The following is a 25,290-nucleotide window of genomic DNA, read 5'->3' as shown; positions in this document are numbered from 1 at the left end:
CTTGGCATGGTCCATGGCTCAGTGTCCTCCTATGTTACGTGTTACATAATGCATTTATTCCTGTATTTAGCCCATGGAAAATAACGCTGAAAGACATTGCCTACATGTTTCTACAACAAAACTGTGTAACTGATGTTTCTTTTATTGCTTTGGCTATCAGGAAGCTCTTATCCAAATCAGAGCAAATACATTAGAATTTGGGCCTGTCATTTCAGTTTGCTGAACTTTTCCTTCTGGCCTAGATTTTCTATTTTGGTTTGTAAATTCTATTGCACAAATGTCCTTTAATGTAAAACACCTTAAATTCTTTTTAAAGGAAGGCTGCACGGAAATGATAAATTAAGGTCTTCCCTGCATATTCTTAGATTTCTACTAGGGAAGGCAGACCTAGATGTCCCTCTTACCCTCAGTCCCAAAGCACCCCATTTATAAAATCCCTTAAGCAGTGACTACGGCTGTTCTGAGTACCTGGGGGTAGTTCAGAGCTTCTGAAAGGTAACATCCATATATAAAAAAAGAAGTTTTCTCCAATCCAGATCCCAGCTGTGGTGCCAGATGCACATTTGTGGAGTGGGTGGCTAGTCAGACTCTCACCTGAGCAGTTAATAAAATGTATTGCCCTCTGATGGCATTTTTTCTGCAAGCTCGAATTGATCTGTCCTCTTTGTGATTTGTGAGATGGCAGGAAAACACCAAACACCATCATGACTTGGGCCACAATGGGGGAAAAAAAGGAAAAAAGAAAAAAAAAAATCCACTGCCAAGGCTTGCCAGGAATAGAAAGGGCTGGTACTGCTGGGGTCATTTTATTTGATTTATTGGAAATAGAGTAGATGTTATTAACATTTTAATAAAGAGAATCTTTTTGCACTAGGCTGGAAGTGGCCGCCAGTCCCCCGTGCAATTCCATTCTCTGGAAAAGTGGAATCAGCTGGCATTGACCAGCTTGATTTGCGAGGCTGAGCCCCAACAGTCCAAAGAAGCAAATGGGCTGCCACCTCCGCGGGGCTCGCTCCTCGCGAGGTGCTCACCCCGTATCTGCCATGCAAAACGAGGGAGCGCTATGAAGGAATCCGCCTTGTCAAGCCATTGGTCCTGGTCATCAGCCTCTACCCAATGCTTTCGTGATGCTGCTGCTGATCTATTTGGGAAGTTGGCTGGCTGGCGAGGCAGAGCCTCTCCTCAAAGCCTGGCTCCCACGGAAAATATGCTCAGTGCAGCCGCGTGCATGAATGAAAACGCCGCCGGGCGCTTCTAGTCGGACAAAATGCAGCCGAGAACTCCGCTCGTTCTGTGCGTTCTCCTGTCCCAGGTAGGGAAGAGGGGCTGCCGGGCGCGCTCCGCGCCCCGTTTCTGCATTCAGATCGCCCGGCACGGGCAGGGTGAGGGGGCTTTCGGGGGGTCGGGGCCTCCGGTCGCGGCGGCGAAGACAGATCGGGGCTCGGCAGGGAGGTCATTCCGAGCCCAGAGATCCTAGGCGCCCCCTCACACACAGGCTCCCCCTCTGGCTTGTGTATGTGTGTATAGGTTTGTTCACGGGAGGAGGAGAGAGCTCCCGGTCCTTTTTTGCTAGCAGGGGCGACATTCTCGCCCACATCAAGTGGGGTAACTTTGGTTCCCTCCTCCGGAGGCTCCGTGCATTGGAGAAAGACTCAGTTGGAGGCGACTCCAACGAGCCGCGGTTTCCAACCCAGCTGAACGCCCAGCGGCGGAAGCGCTGCTCGAGTCCGGATTGCGGGCTGCCGGGCTGGAGAGGCCGAGCAGGCACCACCGACTTCCCGGGGCGACCGGGCCCCCTGGCACAGCTCGGCTGCGCGCTGGAAGGCGCCTCGGGGCAGCAGAGAGCCGCAGCCCAGCTGCCGCTGTCGCTCAAAGGCGCCGGCGCCGGCCGCACCCGCATCGGGGTCCTTTTGCTCCCAGACCCCGGCCCCGAAAGGGCGGGAGCGCGTCCCCTGCCAGGGCGCAGGCCCCAGCCCCCCGCACCCCTATTGTCCAGCCAGCTGGAGCTCCGGCCTGATCCCCGGCTGCCGCCTCTGCTGCCTTCCCTGGGCAGGAGCGGAGCGTAGAGAAAAGTTCAAGCCTTGCCCACCCGGGCTGCAGCTGCCTGTTAACCCTCCGAGCGCTGCGGCGAGAGGGAAGGGCCCGCCAACCAGGAGAGGGGGCGAGGGAGACGCGGTCCGCCTGCAATCACCTCTGCATCTCAGAGATTTCGGGAAGTTTGAGTGCAGGAAAGCGGCGCTCCGAGGCCAGGCCTGGGGTGCTGGCGGCTGTGGGGGGCACGCCCAGCGCTGCTCGGGAGCCTGTGGTTTCGGAGAGCACCCGTTCCAGTCCCCCATCGCCTCTCTGGCAGGCTTTGGGACTTGGAGTGAGCTGGCAGCCTTCAAGTGGGTGGATAGGAGCCAGGGCAGGGCAGGGCCGGGCAGAGAGGAGGGAAAGAGACAGGGAGTGCCTCAGGGTGCTAGGAATAAGTGTTGAGTTCCTGGCTGGGGTAGAGCCTCAGGTGTGAGTTTGCGGGTGAGAGGGAGGGGAAGGGAGTTGGGGATCCCAGGTAGGGACTGTCTGGGATGGGGAGACAGGAGCAGCCTTCTAAGGGGAGACAGTGCTAGAGCAATGTTGGGGTTAGACTTTGGAAATGGGCTAACGTCTCAGAAATGCAGTGATGAGTGATAGTACCAGGGGAGATTCAAGTGCCTGGCTGCTGAGCCCACTCCCATGCTCCTGACTTGTTTCTTTCTTGGATATACAGTCCCCATTGAGGGCTGCCCAGTTATAGCTCCTTTTCTACCAGGCTTTGCTGGTTGATTATCTTGGGGTCTCAACAATCTTGAGTCTTGCCATGGATCCCAAGCCTGGCTGTGAACCAGTTTTCCAGATGTCCTGTACCCTAAAGATCCCTAAGGCTGTATGTGTGTACATATACTCCAGTTTAGCAAGGCGGTTTGGAGCATGCTTCAGACAGAAAGGATTGAGACAGATCCTTCCTGCCATCTGCTAGTGGTGCCACCCTGGGCAAGTTGTTTAACCTCTTTGAGCTTCCAAGTTCTCCATTGTAAAATAATCTGCTGCCTTCCTAGGACTGCTGAGTGGATAGGATTGCATTCAACAGGATGTCCTATGCAATGCATGCCACTCTGGGAGCTGTGGGTGTCTGAGAGCGCTTACCATTGCATTGTCCAGGACTTCACAGTCCTCTTTTTTTCTTGGCAGGTTTCAACCTCAGTTCAGATTCCAGGGCTTGCCCAAAGTTATGCCTCCTTTAGAGCAAGACAGACCACGTGACAGGGCCCCAAGATCGATTTTTATGCACTAAGGGCTCTGTGCATGGTTCTTTTTGCAAATGAACTGGTGCGTCTCCTCACCCAGGGCCAGGCTGGCACAGGTGGGTTCTGAAGGCTCACTCTATTTATTTAGACGAAGGAAGCAGAGATTTTGCTGTGAATTGAAATGATTGCCCTGAGAGGCTTATTTCTATTTTCAATTGTTATGCATATCAGAGCAAATGTCTACATTAGGATAGTAATGGATATCCCGGTAGCAATAGTACCTCACAGAAAAATCATTTTGATGCAATCCAGTTAACCGGCAAGAAGTTCCACTGCAGAGCTCTGTGTGCCATAGAAAAAAGTGGGGAAAGTCTTAAAGCCTTTGAGTCGACAAGTAAAAACAAAACTTTCCTGAGGTAGAGAGAAAACAGAAGGGAAAAACAATGTAATAAAGCAAATTAGTCACTGGGCCCTGGTGGTGTTCAGGCAAGCCTGTATGTTTTTTTCCACCACAGTTGTAAAGCATTGGGTCCGGCTTTGGAAGCCATCAGTCTCTGTAAGCTTGTTGGCTTGCTTATTGTTTTAGGCATTTTGGTAGGAGGTGAGGAATTCTAAGCATCAATGACTGGAAGCTGGCACCGTTGAACACTCACCTCTCCTATCCCCTGGGGTGTTTTGGGGAAGTCTGTCCCAGAAGTGGCCTCTGGAATTTGCCTATGATAAGTAATGAGTATGAAACAAATCAAGAAAGAAATGAGCAAAAAATTCCGTGGTAAATGTGATTCCCCTCCCTATTTGGGTAGCACTTACAACTAACCAAGGGTTCTAACAATGAATGAGTAATCCCCCAAGAATTAGGAATTTAGGGAGTGGTTCAGGCTTGGAGGACAGTCACTTGGGAGTGACTAAAAATGTTCCATGGAATTCTGACATTTCGCTATAAAGTGAGGAGTTCTCGCTTGGGGTCAGAATCTTGATTTTCAGGATTTTCAATGAGAATCAGTGTCTTGTAGTGCTCCTGCAAATTTGTGTGTTATGTTTTAAGAGCAGTGTTTATTTGCAGAACCTTTTGGATGAGGAAAGAGACACAGGGTTGAAGAGAGTGCTGTCCCCTGCCCCTCTAGGGTTGATATATGACAGCCTGTAAGATTTCCAGAGCACTAGGGAAACGGAATATGTAGTAAAAGGAGTCAGTGATAGAGTTCACCTGTCTGAATATTTTTTTTTTAGCAAGTCCCAAAACAGGTTTAATAAACTGCAAAGCTGAGTATGTAATCTGGAATTTGTGTAATTCCACAGTCTATACTAAAAGCCCCAACAGTCATCTTAGCTGATCGCTCCTACTCTGCCTGCCTCCCTTCTCCCCTTTTCTATCTTTAGCCCTTGGGTTTTCCATTAAGTAAAATCTATTTCCTTCCAGAGGTATCCTTTATGTGTTATAGTGAAATTGCCCAACAAACCAACATACCCGATAACTGCATTATCTAAAAGTATCAGCACTTGGATGTGTAAATTGAGCCTCAATCTGAAGTTCAATGTTTAGATTAAAGTATAGCTAGGTTCTTGAAAACATCCTTATTTCCTTCCAAAAATACAATTGCTCGGGGAGTCTAGTTAATTTATGTTTAGTGGAAGGTAAGGAAAAGGACAAACTATGGATTTAATTTACACCTGAGTGACAGTCATGTCATCTAAGTAGCCAACAGTGTTTCTATGTGCGCATCTGAGTGAGTGTGTACATCTCTGTGCGTTTTGATCTTATAATACCTGTTGAAAAATTTCTCCAGAAGAGGGCTCCATCCACAGCATTACAAAATTCTGAATCTACAGCTCATTTTAAAGAACTTCAACGTAGCAACTCCATCAAAACAAAACTATTCTCCTTATTACACATTATTTGCCACAAGCATCCCCACATGAGAAATCCTGACATTTTCCCTGTCTTTCTTTCTGTGTCTCTTGCTTGCTTGCTTTCTTGCTTTCTTTCGCTTTCTTGCTAGCTTTCTTGTTGCTTTCTTGCTTTCTCTGTCTCTCTCTTGCTTGCTTGCTTTCTTTCTTTTGCTTTCTTGTTTTCTCACTGGTTTTCTTCTTGCTTTCTTTCCTTTCCCCTTTTGTAGTTGGGTCTGTTCTAATTCATTCTTCAACTCCGTATCCCCTCTGAGTATTGGAGCAGGGAGAATTTCAAAGACCTTTGTAGACAATGCAATATGGAATGTGAGGAAGTTCTGAAATTTCCTGGCATTTGACTTTGGTTGGACTTGATTTTATTCTTTAGGCAGCCAAAGGCAGGAACAGTTCTGCCTGTGGAAGGAGATAGCCTTCCCCCTTACATAACCACCCAGAAGCATGCCTCCTGAGCTTGGTCCACTCACTTACGAACACCCATTGAAAAGGAGAGGGAAATATCCGTCTGTCAGCCAATTACGATAATCAGCTGGACAGAATCAAACCAAGTGACCAGTGGTTTCGGCACTGTTTCTATTTAGCTGTCGACCAGGTGCCCATGCACCTGTGAGAATCTGACCCTCCTGAAGGATGTTGCCAATATAATTCCCCACAGCCTGCTTCTTCTGCAGCCATCTGGGATCCCAGGCCTGGCTCCCCAGGTATGAACAGGCTGCACAGACAATGGTTGGGCTGTAGGATCTCTTGCTTCTGCAGTAGGCACTCAGCAGTGGCCTTATTCTAGAGTTAGGGTGGAAAGTCATCTTTCTCTGCTGAGAGAGGCAGCTTAGGGGAAGGCAGGAGAGGAGAGAAAGGACATTTCTAACTTGAAGTGCCGACTGAGCCAGGGTCTGTGGAGGTAAATGGGTCACCCTCTGGCTTAGCAGGTTGAACCTCAAGACATCGGCTTGATGGTAATGAAACTCATCTGTCCCAACCCTGCAACTCTGGCTTCTGGGCAGAGGTTGCCAAGTAGCAGCCACAGACTAAATTTGGCGGTGGATGCACTTGGTTTGGCACAAATGTTTTGAAAATTGTACATTAATAAAAAAGAAATCCAGGTTTCTAGCATTTCTGAAAAAGTCAGGTCAGACAGCCCTAGATCCACACTTCCACATGGCCATACTTGACAGGGCTGAGTCACTACTGCCCTGTTTAGGCAGGACGTGCCTCAGTCACTTGCCACAATCCCCACCACTCTCTACTACCCAGCCTTCTGTGCTCACTAATTTTGCCTGCTTGCCTCGAGGGCTTTTTGAGTTTGCAACCTCTGCTTTCATAAATGTTGAGGTTTGATCAAATTGATGCAGTTAATTTCTCAGTGATGGTCTATTTGAAAAGGCAGGGAGTGGCCGTTTCTCATTCCCTGTGATTGAATTCCATTGATACGTGCTTTGGAACAGCATGACCAAGGAGACTGCCCCTTCCTAAGCACATTACTGGCAGCACTGCTGGACGGACACCCAGAGTGACATAGCACCCAAAGAGACACAGCACCCAGAGAGACACAACACCCAGAGAGACACAGCACCCAGAGAGACACGGCACCCAGAGAGACACAACACCCAGAGAGACACAACACCCAGAGAGACACAGCACGCAGAGAGACACAACACCCAGAGAGACACAACACCCAGAGAGACACAGCACGCAGAGAGACACAACACCCAGAGAGACACAACACCCAGAGAGACACAGCACCCAGGGTGACACAGCACGCAGAGAGACACAGCACCCAGAGAGACACAACACCCAGAGAGACACAGCACGCAGAGAGACACAACACCCAGAGAGACACAACACCCAGAGAGACACAGCACGCAGAGAGACACAACACCCAGAGAGACACAACACCCAGAGAGACACAGCACGCAGAGAGACACAGCACCCAGAGAGACATAACACCCAGAGAGACACAACACCCAGAGAGACACAGCACCCAGATCATTTCTTCAGGTGTAAGAGTTATGCAGAGAAGTGACACACTGCAGCTCTGAGTACAAGCCCTGGCACACCAGTGTGTTGGTACAAAATGTCGTCATGCACCGGCAGCCAAGGGACTGTGAAACCCTGGGATCATATAGAGGCCCTCATACCCTCTTTGTCAGCAGTCCCCAAACATTTTGGCACCAGGGACCGATTTCATGGAAGATAGTTTTTCCACGGACTGGAAGTCAGGGGATGGTTTTGGGATGATTCAAGCACATTACATTTATTATGCATTTAATTTCTATGTTGTTACATTGTAATATATAATGAAATAATTATACAACTCACTATAATGTAGAATCACTGGGAGCCCTGTGTTTTTCTGCCACTAGATGGTCCCATCTGGGGGTGACGGGAGACAGTAACCGATCATCAGGCATTAGATTCTCATAAGGCGAATGTGACCTAGATCCCATGCATGCACTCTTCACATAGGGTTCCAACTCCTATGAAAATCCAGTGCCACGGCTGAGCTGACAGGAGGCGGAGCTCAGGCGGTAATGCGAGTGCTGGGGAGACATTATAAATACAGATGAAGCTTTTGCTTGCTCACGGGCCACTCACTTCCTGCTGTGTGGCCTGGTTTCTAACAGGCCATGGACTGGTACTGGCCTGGGGGTTGGGGACCCCTGCTCTATGTAGTGTTGTACCAAGAGCATCACTGTCCTTGGAGAACAGTGACACCTGGACATCGTCATTCCAGGAGTGGAGTGTTGCTCCCCCACGGTATAGACATAACCAGAACATCACAGTAACTTACTGTACTTAGACTTGCCAGGGCCTCTGGGAACACTGTCCTAATATTCAGCACCTTTGTAACTTCAGGATAAAGTTGCATCTGCAGCTTTGTCACCTAGAGTACTTTTTTTGAGACAGAGTCTCACTCTGTCACCCAAGTCAGAGTGCAGTGGCGCTATCTCGGCTCACTGCAACCTCCACCTCCAGGGTTTAAGCAATTCTGTGCCTCAGCCTCCCGAGTAGCTGGGATTACAGTTGACCGCCACCAGGCCCAGCTAATTTTTGTAGTTTTAGTAGAGATGGGGTTTCACCATCTTGGCCAGGCTGGTCTTGAACTCCTGATCTCGTGATCCACCCGCCTCACCTCTCCAAGTGCTGGGATAAACAGGCGTGAGCCACTGCGCCTGGCCGAGTACTCTTATGCATAGGACACTGTCACACCTAGCACCGTCCTGGAGCTTGTGTGACGTTTTATATCTGTTTTAACAGTTAACACCCACGACTGTTCTATACACAGTGTTAATGCTACAATTAATGCTCTCTGGCTCTGTAAATACTAGACTAATCTGCCTGCCTCCTCCCATAGCAGCAGGTGAGCCTCAGATGATTCTTGTTTTCCATAGCTACAGACCCCAAAGATCAGGGTAAATATAACTCCATATACACATGTTAAAAAAAGTGGTTGTTTTTCCTCTGCCAGTTGCCAACAGAAGTCAAATTCTCGAAAATTAACATTAGCAATAGGCACGTTTTGACATGTCATGTCTCATTTCAAAGACACCAATGAGCGTCACCCGATCTGCTGCAGAGGCACAAAGACCCTGTGTCTCCTAGCTGAACGCAGGCCGGGCTGGGGCGGAGGGCAGCAGCTGCTCAGCCATCAACAGCCCTGCCACATGCCTGGGCAGGGCCCGGAAATGAGCTCAGCCTCTGGAGAAGCCTGGGGAATGGAAGGAAGGAATGTGGCAGCCGCCATCCTTGCCTTACAGGGTCTTCAGGCCAATGTTTCTTTCCCCCAAGGTGTTAGGGAACGGCATTCCTGTGTTGTGTGCTGCAGGAAGAAGGTGCTGACTGCAAACACCTGAAGCTTGAGCTTCTGTGGCTGTCTCCCTGTGGACTGATTGATGTAGGGCCTGTGGAAAGTTGCTGGACACTGCCAGCAGAACCGAGGCTGACTCAGACTGATCGGAGTATCCCTCCTCAACTGCCATCAGCCGTTGGGCATTTGGGATCATCTAACTCAGGGGTTGCAAATTATGGCCCGTGAGCCAATTTCTGCCTGCAGCCTGGTTTTATAAATAGTTTTATTGGATGATAGCCACACCTATTCATTTATATAATTGTTTATGGCTGCCTTTGTGCTATAACAACAGAGTTGAGACTGTCTGGCCCCCGAAGCTGAAAATATTTACTATTTAGTCCCTTAGAGAAAAAGTTTCCTGACTATCTAACTTAAAGTTACAGCCAAAGAGGCTTCTGGGAGTCTTCTCAAATAAGGGGGGCCTGAGAAATTCAGCCATTAGGGACTTTTCCTCCCAGGCCCCAAGCACCCAAGCAACTTGAGTTCAGGGGGATTCACCTGAGACCAAATGGCTCCAGTAAATACCTATGATCTCTGTGGAGGACCTACTGTGTTCCAAGCACCACTTGTGTGTTCAGGATACAGCTGCTAATAAGGCAGACTGAGTCTCTGCTCTCTCGGGGCTCACAGCTTGGCAGGAAGGATCAATAGCAATTAATGAATAATTTAAGATGGAGACAGTCGCAATGAGGGAAGGGAGCCCAGCTGTGTGAGGTCATGCCATCCTAAGTATTTTGCCTAGGTGTTCTTTGTCTTTCTACTCCACTAGACTATAAGCTCTGTTGTGGCACACATTGTGGCTTGATTCGTTCACTTCTATACTCCCAGGGCTTAGAACAGTCCCTGGCACATAGTAGATACTCAGCAAACATGAATGAACAAATGAATGAATGAATACAAGAAAGACATCAGAAGCAGATGAAGGATCTGGGTGGCTTCCCTGACAACCTGATGCTTGAGCCCAAATCTGGAGGAGCAGTAGGGCTTCCAGACAAAGACACAATAGAGGTCGTGGGTGGGGAAAGGCATTCCAGGAAGAAGACACAGTCTGGGTGAAGCCTCTATTCAGGGGAAACACCACACAGCCAAGGCAGTGGTGTGAAGTGTGGCTGGGAGGTGCCAGAGTCAATGGGGCCTTGTCAACCACTGCAAGGATATTGGTGTTTTTCTCAGAGCAAGTGGCAGCCATTGAGGGTAATGAGGGAAAGGTACAGAGTGACGTGATCAGATTTGCATTCTGGCTACAAGTAGCAAATGGGTTGGAGCTGGGTAAGAATGGAAAGGATAGTCTGGTCTAGGGCTGAGATCATGGGATGCTGGATTCAGGAATGATGGTACAGAGATGGGGCAGATGAGCGAAGTATACTGATATGGTTTGGGTCTATGTCCCCAGCCAAATTTCATGTCAAATTGTAATCCCTAATGTTGGAGGTGAAGCCCAGTGGGAGGTGATTAGGTGATCATGAGGGCGGATTTCCCCTTGCTGTTGTCGTGATAGTGAGTGAATTCTCACAAGACCTGGTTGTTTGAAAGTGTATAGCACTTCCCTCTTTGTGCCCCCTCTTTCTCCTGCTTGCTGTGTGAAGATGTGCCTCCTTCCCCTTCCCCTTCTGCCATGATTATAAGTTTCCTGAGGCCTTTACAGCCATACTTCCTCTACAGCATGCAGCCTTGCAAGCCAATTGAACCTTTTGTCTTTATAAATTACCCAGTCCCAGGCAGTTCTTTATAGCAATGTGAGAATGGACTAAATCCTATTCAGATAATCCAAGAGACATATAGGCGGATAACTTGACAGGCCTTGATGGTGGCTGGGTATGGAGATGGCAGGGTCAGGGAGAGGTTAAGGATGCCAGGTTGAGTTCTGACTCTTCCAATTGGCAGGAAGAGTCAAACAAGGAGACCAGGTGTTAGACATTGTAAACAGTGTCAGTCTGAGGGCTTCTCTACGTGGGAGTGGAATCCAGGCTGCAGAACGTTCCTGGGAGAGGCACCTAAGACCTGCATTACAGTATTGCCAGCAGATCCAGTCCATACTTGCATCTGGGAAGGCCACTGGGGGAGCCTGGAAATGCCCTTGAATAAAGTGACCGATGTGCAGCCCCTATAATTAACCAATCTCTGAGACTTTTCATGCACAAGATATTTGAGAGAAACATTGCCAAGCCCTTTAATCGTTTCTTGAACATTCCATCAGCAGCATATAGAAATAATTCTTACATGAAGCAAATAATGATCTCCTACCCTCAGCAATCACTTTGTGAATGCTAACAAGCCTCTGTTCCAGCATGTTGGGTGTAGCCTTGGTGGCTTACGTTTTTGGTGTAGTAGGAGAATATTCAACTGGGTGCCAGGCAGTGGTATGTTGGTAAATGTTTAACAACAGGGCCACTCTAAAGAAATACCCAAACCAAAAAGCAAAACCCAAACCAAGATATAACCAAGTAGTTTATAGCTCTTGCCAATTTCTGTGGTGTAAATACTCCCATCATGGGCAATTTGAATCTACCAACCTGAGGGTTTCCTAAAAATTTAACAATGGGCTCTTGCTACCTGACACTAACTGGCTCCAGCACACCATGGACTTGGATCCTGTTTCTAGCTCCCCCCTCACTCGTGGTGTGATCTTCAGCAAGCAGCTTCAATGTTTTCCTCTGTAAAATGGACCAGGTTACTTGGAGGTTCAAGTGAGAAAAAAGATGTTAGAATGCAGGGAAGTCTAATTTGCTGCAAAAATGCATGCAGATTATCTAAATCATTATCACTTACAAGGAAACAGGTCCTTTGGCCAGGATTCTACAGCTGTCTAACTGGGCCCTGTAGAAATACTTAGTGAGTTTGACTCAGCCACTGAATGAAGTTTGATGTGTGAGAAACAGAGGGTGTACTTCTGCTCCTTGCAGTTCTGCATATTTTTGCAGTAAGAAAGATTACTGCGTTCTGTGGCAGTATTGATTCTGAACGTGTCAATGCTGTTTTCCTGCTGTCTTTCCCTTCTTTTCTTCCTGCTTTCCTCAACAAAGATATTTAGTGAGTGCTGTATGCCAGGCACTCTCCTAGGTACTTTATCCTCAGAAGGTGAGGTCTGTATAGTTACTGTGCCCTTTTAACAGATGAAGAAACTGGTGAGTTTAAGGAACTGGCCCAAGATCACAGAATAACAAGTGGTGAGCTGGGATTTGCACCTGGGTCTGTGTGTGGGCGAGTCCACCTGGGGCCCATGTCTTCACTTAGCAAGTATTTATTGAGCATTTAGGGAATTCAGAGGTAAACAAGATGAACCGAATCCGTGTCTCATGGAGCTTACAGTCTTGTGGGAGCAGCAGATAAAAACAAGTAAGTAGTTGGAATAAGTACAAATGTGGTAATTGTTACAATAGGAAACAGTAGAGGCTGAAATAGACTAAAGGGAGGAGCTAGGCTGCTGTGCCCTCCTTTGGTTCCTTTCATCTGCCTTGCCTCCCTCTTTCTGCCGTCTTTTTTTTTTCCTTCTTCCCTTAAATGTGAATACCTACCAAGTATGAAGAATGCTGCAAATCTGGGAACCCAGAGGTGAGCACAGCAATCTGGGCCCTCACCGGGAAATGCGCTGGAGCAGAATTAGAGCCTGGGGCTGCCTGGACCCAGAGCTGCTGGTGTCTTGGACTGCTTAGGGGCATTAGGGAGACCTCCTAGCCCTTTGGAAGTGAGCTTGAATCCCTGCCCAGCCATTTACACACTGTGTTGCCTCAGATAAGTGACTTCATTTCCCTCCTTGTCTGTTTTCCCCTGTATTAAAACAACTAAAAAGGAATATCTGTGCTTGCCCTGCAGGATTTCTGTGAGAATTAAATAAGTGTATGCTAATGATGCCATCCTATGCTTAAGAAATGTTGGTTGTATTACTTTTCAACCTGTTCCCCAAGGAAGTTTATGGTCTAAAGGAGTCATGGGGCCTTGGCTTTCAGGATGTGACTAACTTAAGGGGGGAAATGACTGTGTATTTTATAATGCGTGGACATTAAAAAAAAAATAAAGTTTGCTCCCCAGGGAGGATTTGGCGGTTCCCATATTAGTAGGTCCCCCAAGATTGTTCCCCTGGGGATTCATGCCTCATAAAATCATTTGATCTGGTGGGATCTCATCTTCTTTGTTTTATTATTATTATACTTTAAGTTCTAGGGTACATGTGCACAATGTACAGGTTTCTTACATGTGTATACATGCGCCATGTTGGTGTGCTGCACCCATTAATTTGTCATTTACATTAGGTATCTCTCCTAATGCTATCCCTCCTCCCTCCCCTCTCCCCACAATAGGCCCCGGTGTGTGATGTTCCCCTTCCTGAGTCCAAGTGATCTCATTGTTCAATTCCCACCTGTGAATGAGAACATGCGGTATCTGGTTTTCTGTTCTTGCGATAGTTTGCTGAGAATGATGGTTTCCAGCTGCATCCATGTCCCTACAAAGGACATGAACTCATCCTTTTTTATGGCTGCATAGTATTCCATGGTGTATATGTGCCAAATTTTCTTTTTTTTTTTTTTTTTTTTGAGACGGAGTCTTGCTCTGCCGCCCAGGCTGGAGTGTAGTGGCCGGCTCTCAGCTCACTGCAAGCTCCGCCTCCCGGGTTCATGCCATTCTCCTGTCTCAGCCTCCCGAGTAGCTGGGACTACAGGCGCCCGCCTCGTCGCCCAGCTAGTTTTTTGTATTTTTTAGTAGAGACGGGGTTTCACCGTATTAGCCAGGATGGTCTCGATCTCCTGACCTCGTGATCCGCCCGTCTCGGCCTCCCAAAGTGCTGGGATTACAGGCTTGAGCCACCGCGCCTGGCCTGTGCCAAATTTTCTTAATCCAGTCTGTCACTGATGGACATTTGGGTTGATTCCAAGTCTTTGCTAAAAAAATTGGGATCTCATCTTCTTAGTGTATGTGCTCATCAGCTGTTCCCAGGAGGCTCTATTAGGGCAGTATGTGTGTGTGTGTGTGTGTGTGTGTGTATGCACGAATGCGCGCACTGGTGCCATGAGTACTTTTTAAAAGTCCCTCCACGTAATCACAATTTACTGTAGCTGCTATGCACTAGTTACCCATGTTATCTGGAATCCTTCCTGCAACCCTTAGAAGCGACTCTTATTCCCAATTTTATATATGATGAGAAGAAGTTCTGAGTGGTGGAGTCATTTGCTCAAGGCCACACAGTCACTAAGAACTGGGACCAGGGCTTATACCCATACATCTTTATTCCTGTGCATATTTATTTTCCTCTATGTTGCACTAGTATATAAAAGTTTCCTTTCCCACTCCCCTCATTATATAAGAATTCTTTCCTTTGTCTATTTTGATCTCTAGCTCCCTTAAAGTCAAGATAGCTGCCTGGGATGACTTCTCATTTGAGTTCCTGTTCTCTCAAAGTGGATCTGGGCCCTGGGCTTCCTGTCTGGGCTCCTGATTGCAACCTTCAGAACTGGGTTAGCCCAGGGTCGTTTGTGTTCTTTGTCTCCATGTCCTTGCTTTTGACCAGGGCCAAAAAACTCACCTGCACTGCATGGTTTCCCCAGCAAGAACATCCCAGTGAGAATGGCCCACAGATGCCTGGGCATGGCTCACCTGCAACTTCAACCATGTAGGTAAATTCTCCCTGCTGCTGTGTCCTGCAGCTGGATGGCATTCTTCCCTAGGGGTGCTAAGAAACCCTGTTGCCTAAGTCAGTGCTTCCTGCAAGTTACTCTTTGTAATATTTTCCCCAAACAAAAAGAAGACAAGAAATATACAGCCTGTAGCTATGTAGAGACACATGGATCTATACGGTGTGGCAATTGGATTGAATCTAACTTGAAGTTTATTTTTGTCTTACCAGACCAGTGTTTTTTCTTTTTAAGTGCGTTAGTGAGGGTTGCCATTGATTCAACAAACACGTGTTGAGTGCTTATTATGTACCCAGCTCCGTTTTCCGTACTGGCCACAGAGCAGCAAGAGCATGGCCTTTGCCCTCCAAGCCCGTTCTGGTGGACAGACACTCTCCCCTTTGACAGGGTCCTCACCACTCTGTGCACCGTCCCGCCCCTTGGTGGCCGTGCCTATCTGTGCATTCCCTATTTGGTTAACTCATTCATTTAACAAATATTTACTGAGGGAAGACAATATCTCAAGCACAGTTCTCAGCACTGGGGGAGACAGCAGTGATTAAGAAAGACAAGATTGCCTTCCCTCCTTGGAGTTTGTGTTCTCATAGCGGAGAAAGACAATAAACAAGAAAAATAAATAAATATGGCAGTTTTGCGTAGTGAGAGTGCTGTAGAAAAATGTTCAAATGGGATAGAGTGATAGAGTTGTTCTGAGCTTGTCCACCACCCTCTCTTGGGATAGAGGATTCTTTGTTCTGATGGGATGGCCTTTCTATGGTGTAGAAATGAAATGTGCTACCATTTGTGAAATGAAGTTAGTAATACATAGATGGCATTTTTGTCCTTACTGATAAAGTGTTGTTGGTCAACTTTTGTCAACTCTCTACTTTTTGTTTGTGTTAAAATTTTACCGTTGGGAATTTACAAATATGGCAACCAATGATTTAAACCGGGGTAGGTATCCTTTTTCTGTAATGAGCTATCTAGCTGGTTTCTCTTGCAACTATTCAATTCTATCAGTGTAGCATTAAAGCAGCCACAGTCAATATGTAAATGAATGGGCAGGGCAATAAAATGTTATTTACAAACACAAGCAGAGCTAGATTTGGCCCTCAGGCTGCTGTTTGCCAGCCACTAATCTAAACCAGTAGCTGCCTTACCAGTTGGTCAAACTTGTTTAGACAGGGATAGGGCAGAGGCCAGCGAAGGGGACCAGGCATTCTCTTTGGCCTTAGTTACCATGAAAATCATAGTACTTCTTTAAGGTCACATATCATGAGATTATTCACATTAACTTTTATCAAGGCAAAGATGTTGGTAGTCAACTATGGAACATAATTCTCAGACTAGCTCTAACATAGGAATAATTGAGCTTTGTAATAATTATCTGGACTACAATTTTTAAGGCACTCTTGCTACCCAAAAGTATCTTGGGGTTAAACACCCTCTTGGATTGAATTCCTCTAAAGAAATAGAGACACAGAATTGGGTTCAGGGGGCTAAGATGGCAAATGATCTCAAGGCCCATAAGTGAGCGAGTGGGGAGAGTGAGACCAAGAAGAAGGAAAGCCGGCAAGCCAACAGTGAATGTGTCATTGAGCTGGTCACAGTCATGGGAAACTGACTCATTGCTGCTAGGTCTCTACAAAAGCACTGTGTAAAGCTCATTTCACAATGACCCCTCTGCAGAATAGTTGGCTGCGGGTGTATTCACCTGCCCTTATCTTCTGCTGGGCAGGAGTGACCCCTGCCATCATTAACTTCTCTGTGCTTCCCTGCCGAGTCTTTGCTGTCACGGGGAGCAGCCATGACTTGGGAAGCATCATAACAGGAGAAATGGAAAGGTATGGCAAGTTGTTGAACTGTCAGTATATGCCCTAGGTAAGGCGTGAATATACGAGATTTCTCTTGCCACCATTATGCATTAACGGAAACTTCCTCAGTAGAGCTAATGGGTAACAGAAAGAGTTATGGTAGTGGTAGTTTTTAAAACCTTCTGAATTTGGTTAAGCACCCACCTGCAGATATTCTCTTTCCCACTAGATGGTATCAGTATGCCAAAGCCCTAGAATGCTACCTTAGGGCCTCGTCTTTGACATGTGATATATTCTCAATACGTTTCAGCAATGAGTAAATAAGCCAGTTGAGGTCAAAGGAATGAACTACGGATGTTTTAGGGACAGGAGATGGGAGAAAAGTGGAGGTTGTCTAAACAGTTACCCTCATTCACGCATTAAGTCATTTATCAACAAATATTACTCAGCACTGACTGACTGCTCAACACTTTTCTAGGCTCTGGGAATACAGAAATGAGTAAACCAGGCCCAGCCCCTGCCCTGGTGAGCTTATGTAATGGCTGGGGTAGAGACAATAAAAAAATGAACAGCTAGGTATGTGATGTGTGCAGGAGGGTGATGAGTGCCAGGAAGAATGAGAAAGCAGGCAAGGGTATAGACAGCGACAGGGAGAGGTCATGGCACTTGCCTTCCCTGTTGGCTGGAGGGTGAGAGATTATTTCCATCTACTTCCCAAACGCAGTTCTTCCATTCACCAACTCCTTATGACACCCCTGTGTGGTTTATTTTTGAAATGAAGCTAACAGCTCATGGAGGGCAAAAAAAAAAAAAAAAAAATGGTGCTTGGCAAATGGGTGTTGATGAGTCGGGGCCCATTGCAGCCTAACACCTAACTCAGTGGACGGCTTGTTGGCTGATTTAATTCGTCTGGAAAAATTCTGAATTGCTATTGTTGTTGACACACAATACAGTTGCATTTAACTCAGACATTAGACTATAAGGTCAGGGTTTAAGGAAAACACAGTTGTCATTAACCTTGAAATATTTTAAGTTACCCATTAAAGTGTGCAGTGGGCATGGTTTAGTGTATGCATCCCCATAATGTAATCAATATGGAACAATGTATAAAGCATGCAGTAATGTACACAGCATAATAAAGAATATATGCAAGATATAATTTTATAGCATTTAATTGCAGTATTTACATTGTTCTTTTTCTCTCTCTTTTTGGTGGAAGAGCTGGCTTTCCATTAGTTAAATGTGTATATGATGAGACTTCACTGTATTCATTTAAGCCAGATTCCTAGTCATATGGTCTCCATCAGGCTGTGCATTAAGTAAGGCAAGACCTCTTTTCTCTTGTTTGTTCCGTTTATCTTTGGATTCCCACTACCAGTCAGATGCTTTGGGACAGGGGAACTGAGGAATAATAATAGTAGTAGTGGCAGTAATAGTACCTGGTATCAGTGTGGCGCTGATTTTGAACCAGGCCTGGTGTGAGTACTTTAGATGTATAAATCAGCACATTTAATCCTCATAATGACTCTGTAGGATATCTACTATAGTTTTAATCCCATTTCATAGATGGGGAAACTTCAGGACATCTTAGTAAAAGAACCTAATAAAGCTTTAGGACCCTAGGGCTGAGATTCAAACTTAAGACAGTTCCAGACACACAAGGCCACATGTTGTATGATTCCATGAAATGGAATAAACTGTCCAGAAAAGTCAAATCCATAAAGACACAAAGCAGATTAGAAGCTGTCTAGGGCTGGGGGCAGGAGGAAATGGAGAGTCACCACTAATGGGTATAGAATTGCTTTGGGGAAGATGAACATGCTCTAGAGCTAGATAGTGTTGGTGATTACATAACTCTCTGTAAATATACCCCAAATCAGGGAATCATATATCTTGACCGGTGAGCTTTATAGTTTGCTAAATATGTCTCAATAAAACTGGTATTGAACAGAAAAACAAGCAAACCTTGGGCAGGTCATCCTCAGGGCTCCTGTTTGTTCATGAGAACACACAACCTGTCTTACAGTTGGTCACCACCTGCTGCTGGTGACATTCTACTTGCTTTAATTATATTAACACAGCGACTCCTCAAAAGATCCCCATTGTCCACCCTACTGAGATCAGAAAGCGGAGGCAGAAGGATGTTGAGAAACTTGGGACTGACAAGTGGTAGTGCCAGGATTAAGACCCAAGGGTGTCTGGGTCTAATTCCTTCTGGCTACACTGGTTCTTACATGTGTTTCGTTCATTAAAAGCAACCTGTGTTATTTGGAGCTGGAGGTCACCTTGGCCTATTGGAAATAAAGCAATGGTTCTTCCCTTTTGTTCTGCTGATTTGTAAAGTGAATTAAGAACCATCTTTTGTCTCACTGGTTATTATTCCCATAGTAACCCACCCTGGTGTAGAGTTCTGGCTGCAAAGCTCTCAGAGACTGAAGAAAAGGAGATGTGTTAGTGTTACTGACTTTTCTTTGGAGACAGTGTCTTTCTCTGTTGCCCAGGCTGGAGTGTAGTGGTGCAATCATAGCTAACTGCAGCCTCAACCACCTGAGTTCAGTCAACCCCCTTGCCTCAGTTCTCAAAATAGCTAAGTGGGACTACAGGCATGGACCACCATGCCCAGTTAATTAAAAAAAAAATCTTTTAAAGACAAGGTCTTGCTATGTTGCTCATGCTGGTCTTGAACTCCTGGCTTCAAGTGATCCTCCATGAGTAGCTGACATTACAGGCTTGGCTGACTTTTAAAAGTGTAAGTGGTGGCCGGGCGCGGTGGCTCAAGCCTGTAATCCCAGCACTTTGGGAGGCCGAGACGGGCGGATCACGAGGTCAGGAGATCGAGACCATCCTGGCTAACACTGTGAAACCCTGTCTCTACTAAAAAATACAAAAAAAACTAGCCAGGCGAGGTGGCGGGCGCCTGTAGTCCCAGCTACTTGGGAGGCTGAGGCAGGAGAATGGCGTGAACCCGGGAGGTGGAGCTTGCAGTGAGCTGAGATCCGGCCACTGCACTCCAGCCCGGGCGACAGAGAGAGACTCCGTCTCAAAAAAAAAAAAAAAAAGGTGTAAGTGGTTTAGGATGGGCGTGGTATGGAGGTGGGGTGGGGGCAGAGAGAGAGAGGAGAGAAATCTAATTGATATGCTAATTGTCATTGTACTCAAGTTGATAGCAGATTGCTGGAAGGATTTAGGATTTACCCAAATTAACATGAATGTTTGGCGGCTCAAGAATTCAATAGCCTAGTAATGAGAAGTCAATCTAAGGTCTAAGGCTGGGAAAGGATCTCTCACTTCTTACATCCAGTGCTCATCACTCTGCAAATCAAGGCCCCCTGAACTACTCCCACCCCTACCTTCTGTGTGTCCCTCAGTGCCCTCCATCACCCTCCTATGGAGTTCCTTTGATTCTCAGGTCCCCTAACCATGGAATGTAATCCTCTCTGCCCTCACTCATGGGTTGATGATTTCTATCCTTTGTCATGTTTAAAACGCTGAGTGACAAAGCCATTAGCCATGCACAGTGAACCAAGGAAAGCAGCCTAGACCTGGTCCCCAGAGAACGAGTTTGTGGTGCTGGAAGGGGATGCTTTATGGAAGCAAAACTGAGGGGCTGTGCGTGTCTTCATAGGTCTCCAGTCTCTAGAAGCAACCAAGCTTTGGGCTGGGGCAGAAGAAGTCAGGACTTGAACTGGCTCTGGCTGAGACCTTGGGCTCCCAGGTAGCCAGCTCCTGGGTGACAGAAGTCTGCTGGGCTCCCTCTGATTCTTAAAGCCTTCCCAGGTAGCAACAGGAGATCAACCCAAAGCCACATGAGTGTCTGATTCAGTCCTCCCTGGTCAGTTTTCCAGCACAGCATTTTGCAAAATGTGTCCTGAAGAGATACTGGTTCCATGGGAGGTTAATACGGGTTCTGGGAAAACAAATTAGTCGAATCAAAAAATTAGTTGTATAAACTAATATTTTGGAAAACTCTGGAGAGAAGTGAGTTTTGTTTTTTCCCAAATGAAAGTCTCTGAGATTGCAGTGTGTGTTCCAGTTTCAGAGGGCTCATCCCAAACCCCTGAGGATAAGGAAACTCTTGTACATAGTGGATCTCGAGCACTAATTCACAGGACACACTTCTGAAAACAAGGTGCTAGGATGCCAGATCTCAGAGTACGGGCTTCAATGGGACCCTTCACCCAGATCCAGGACCAACTGGGAGCCTGTTAGGACTGCAAATCCTGCCCTCTGAACCTACAGAATGAGCACCTCTGGGAGCAGGCTCAGAAATCTGTATTTGCACATTCCATTGGGTTTTCAACTCCATCCAGAATAATTCTTTGAGTGTCACTGTGAATATTTGCTGATCCTTCTGACATCTGTCCATGTTGCTTGTTTATAAAGTGTAGTCTAAACCGTTGGCTCTCAACTGTTGGGGCAAGGGGGGTTGTAACCCTCAGGGGACAGTTTGCAATAGCTACAGACATGCTTGTTTGTCACAACCTGGGGAGGGGAGTGGGCATCTAGTGGGCAGAGCTCAGGGATGCTGTTCAACATCCTACAATGAACAGTGCAGCTCCCACCACAAAAAGTTATCCTGACCCAAATACAGTAGTGCTGAGGTGAAAAACCCTGATCCAAATGCATAGCTGCACACTCACCCAACACACACAGGGATTTTTATCCTTACCTTATGCGTTATTACTAGGAGGCTGGAATCTGAAGCTGGGTCTGTGAAAAGATACAGCAAGCCAGTATTCATGCATAATTTTTCAAAAGGTAAAACCAAGACTCTTGGGTAAATATACACTTTAACTCATTAATTTATGAAGAAATCAGTAAGATGCCATGATTATTTCAAAGGGCATTTAAGAAGCTAAGGTATTCGTGAGGAATTTAGCAAAGAAATGTGAAGATGAGATTGCTGAGTTAGATAAAAACTGGTTAATGTTTCTGTTCTACTAGACAAAAAGTATTTGCATCTTTACTGGACAAAAGTTGACCATGTAAGCGGTGACTTCACGTTGTCTGGGATCTTTAATAAATATATATATTTATTTATATATTTATTATATATATTTATTAAATGTATATTTAAATATATATATTTAAAAATATATATATTTAAAATATATATATGTATATATATAAATGTGCTTAAAGCACCAGAAAAATTATTCAAAGCTTGCAAACAAGGCCCAAATAGTTGATGGCACATCCTTTGGTTATCAGTCAGGGACCACCTGAAGTTGTCTAGGAGTGTGCTCTTAGTTCATCTCATTGTTTGCTCTTGAAGATCCCAGACAACGTGAAGTCACCACTTATGGTCAACTTTTGTCCAGTAGAGATGCAAATACTTTTTATATATATTTATAAAATATATATATTTAAAAATATAATATACATATTTAAAAATATTAATATATATATATATTTTTAGACAGAGTCTCACTCTTTCACCCAGGCTGGAGTGCAGTGGCATGATCTTGACTCACTATAACCTCCACCTCCAGAGTTCAAGCAATTCTCGTGCCTCAGCCTCCCAAGAAGCCAGGATTATAGGTGCCCGCCACCACACCCAGCTAATTTTTTTGTATTTTTGGTAGAGATGGGGTTTGACCATGTTGGCCAGGCTGATTTCGAACTCCTGACCTCAAGTGATCTGCTCGTCTCAACCTCCCAAAGTGCTAGGATTACAGGCATGAGCCACCGTGGCCGGCCTAAGCACATGACTTTTAACTTACTGGTGCTGCATGGTCTGTGAAAAGTGGGGCAAAGAAATGGGAAGTGATGGGAGGAGAGGTCACAGGAGGCCAAGGTTGTAATATGGATAGAAGCCATTTCTTACCTGTCTTCTATGCAGTGTGGGTTGTGATAGATGCTTTCATTCAACTCTGTGAGGTGCATCTTACCATCATCCCCATCTATAGATGAGAAAACTGAGTCAGAGGAAGAGTTAGGTATGCCAGTAGCAGGCATGGGCAAAGGAAGGAGAAAGCAATGATCAGGATGATAGAGGGAGGATGATGTTCTAAGCTCGAGGTAAGCATGAGTCCAGATCTGAAGCAGAAATACTCAAAGCACGTTCAGGGGAGTAAGGAGGAGGCTGTTTATGGGTGACTATGAATGTGAAGGCAATGTGAAATTGAATCAGAGCTACAACGATGACAGTTATTAATAGCATCAGTGTTATTTTAGCCAAAGGATTTTACTATTGCTGTGGGGCAGTGCCTCACAATACAGCATGACAGTTAAGAGCCCAGGTCTCCAGGGAAGGTTACAGTTTGAAGCCCAGCTCTGTCACTGTAGGGCTGTGTGGCCATGGGCAAGCTGCTTAACCTCCATGCCTCAGTTACCAGATCTATGAAATGTGGGCAATGAAACCTAGCTGATATGACTGGGGTAGGGATTCCGGAGAACCTTGTAAACACTTGGTCCAGCGAAGAATATGGCCTCAGAAGATAGAAGTTGGATGTGTTTGTGTAGACAAGGAAATGAACAGACAGGGCTTAACAGATCATGGTTGTGAGCAACTTGGCTGTCAGTGTCACAGTCTCAGTTTGAGTTTCCTCAAAAGCAGGTTCTGTGAGGAGGATTTGAGGGCAACAAATTCGCTTGGGAGGTGGTCCAAGGGGAAGTGTAGAGGAGCGGTAAAGTGAGGCAAGGAAGGAAAGGGAAACACACGAAGGGTCTGTTACTCAGCCAGGTACTGCTGTGGGTGTCTGGAGCTTAAGTCCCCTGGGAACCTTTGGGAGTAAGTGTGGAATATCTGCTTCTGAGCCATCCCACCTGAGGGTCATGGGAGCTCCAGACTTTATGCCACAAATCTGGTGGGCATTGATTCAAAGCTGCCCTAGGTGGCATTGATTTTGAGACTACTGGACTACTTCAGCCTCAGAGAAAGTAGTCAGTAAAGAGGTGTAGGTATTTGCAGTTGGAAGTTGAGCCAGCCCTGTGATGGAAAAGCCAGAAGAGACAGGATCTTGCGGTTGGGTGGTGAGCTGTCAGTGTCTACTGTGCTTAGTATCTGATACGGTTGGTCTGTGTCCCTGCCCAAATCTCATCTTGAATTATAGCTCCCGTAGTCCCCATGTGTCATGGAAAAGACTCCGTGGGAGATAACTGAATCTTGGGGGCGGGTTTTCCCTGTGCCATTCTCGTGAGAGTGAATAAATCTCACAAGATCTGATGGTTTCATAAAGGGTAGTTCCCCTGCATACTCTCTTGCCTGCTGCCATGTAAGACATGCCTTTGTTCCTCCTTCACCTTCCACTGTGATTGTGAGGTCTCCTCAGCCAAGTGGAACTGTTGAGTCCATTAAACCTTTTTCTTTATAAGTTACCCAGTCTTGGGTATTTCTTCATAGCAGTATGAAAATGGACTAATACAGTATCCAAAGGCATAGAAATAGTCATGCACTTTGGGGCAGTAATATACATCTGAGAAGTTAAACAGAGGTAAATACAGGAAAAGATGTACAAAAATGCATTATATTAAATGATATATGCATACTGTATATGTTTTATGCTTTGTATGTGAAATAGTAATAATAGCCAACACTTACAAAGCAGTTGCCACACGCCTGACTCTCCTAAATGCTCTGCAAATAGGCTAGATTTCCAGAAAATGAAAACTGGTTAGGCAGCTCAATAGAATATTACATAACCATTAAAGAGGATGGTTATAAAGATGATAATGGCATGGAAAAATCATATGAATGAGAAATGAATACTAAACAGGAGATTGTGTGTACAGAAGGATTCCTGCAAAGCAAAACAAGCCTCTAAATATAGAAAAAGAGGGGTGGAATCTGAAAGGAATTTATCAAAATCCTAACTGCAATTTTGTTCATGCAGTGGGATTCAGAGTTGTTTTTTCCCTCTGGTTTACGCAGCTCCATTGATATACTTGCATTACATTTATAATGAAAAATACAAGAAACTTGAAAAAGTGCAAGAAGAAAAAAACTTCTAAAAAATAGGTGGTGGAGACCCAGTGAAGGTTTTAAAGAAGGGAATAACATAATGGAAAATGGTATTTCAGAAAAATTAATCTGGGGAGCAGTGTGGAAGATGGATTGAATCAGGAAAGACCCAAGGCAAGAAGTCCAGCCTGAAAGCTTGTATGAGTCATTGGGAGTATGGAAAAGAAAGAGCCAGTTTTAGAGGCTTGATCATGAATGAGATGATGGGGAAGAAAGAGAAAAACACCAGAAATGATTCCAACATTTTGAAGCGTATTGAATGGAAGAAAATAAGCAATGGAACTAATATAAATATAGTTAGAGAGAGAGTGAGCACGCGCTGGGTTTCTTTACATCTGTTGCTTGTTTAACCCTAACAGCAATCCTATATGATATGCTTTTAATATTCCCACTGTACAAATGAAGTAATAGAAGAATAGGGAAATAAAGCCACTTGTCCAAGGTCACAGAGGGTCCTAACTCAGATTATTGTTAAATGAACTGGCTAGATAGAAGGATGGATGATGGGTGGGTGGATGGATGGATGATGGATGGATACATTGATAACTACATGAAGGTGAAGAAATCTGCTGAATTGTAATGTTATAGTAGAAAACAGGGCATTTCAAGAAGAAGGTGACAGATAGTCTTAGGCAGTGAAGAAGGAAGGGAACAGAGAAAGCACTAAATTAAACAAGAAGAAGGATCAGTCACTGGTCCTCTTTGAGAAGGTCCTTCCAGTTAAATAATGGGAAGTGGGCTTAAGCAGCGTGGGGGACTGAGGGGCTAGGACATATTGGGGAACCTATGAAATGGCTGGTCAGAGCATGGCATATATGAGCTTAAAACCAGATGTGAACCTAAGGAAGAGATCCAACAATAAGAAGGAGTGGGGATGTAAGAGAGAAAAGGG

At 45.7% G+C, this 25,290-nt stretch overlaps 1 protein-coding gene across 2 annotated transcripts in view; it reads left to right on the top strand.

Moving 5' to 3' along the window:
* The first annotated feature begins 968 nt into the window (after positions 1 to 968).
* Positions 969 to 25,290, top strand: part of CDH13 (cadherin 13) — a 1,178,985-nt gene continuing 1,154,663 nt past the window's right edge. For both annotated transcript variants that reach the window (XM_010355650.2, XM_010355651.2), the window contains exon 1: positions 969 to 1,312. In XM_010355650.2, coding sequence (XP_010353952.1) covers positions 1,268 to 1,312 — 45 coding nt within the window. In that variant the 5' untranslated portion in view covers positions 969 to 1,267. The remainder of the gene's footprint in view (positions 1,313 to 25,290) is intronic.

This window comes from Rhinopithecus roxellana, chromosome 20, assembly GCF_007565055.1.
Source record: "Rhinopithecus roxellana isolate Shanxi Qingling chromosome 20, ASM756505v1, whole genome shotgun sequence".
Lineage (NCBI taxonomy): Eukaryota > Metazoa > Chordata > Mammalia > Primates > Cercopithecidae > Rhinopithecus > Rhinopithecus roxellana.
This window is presented reverse-complemented; position numbering and strand designations above follow the sequence as displayed.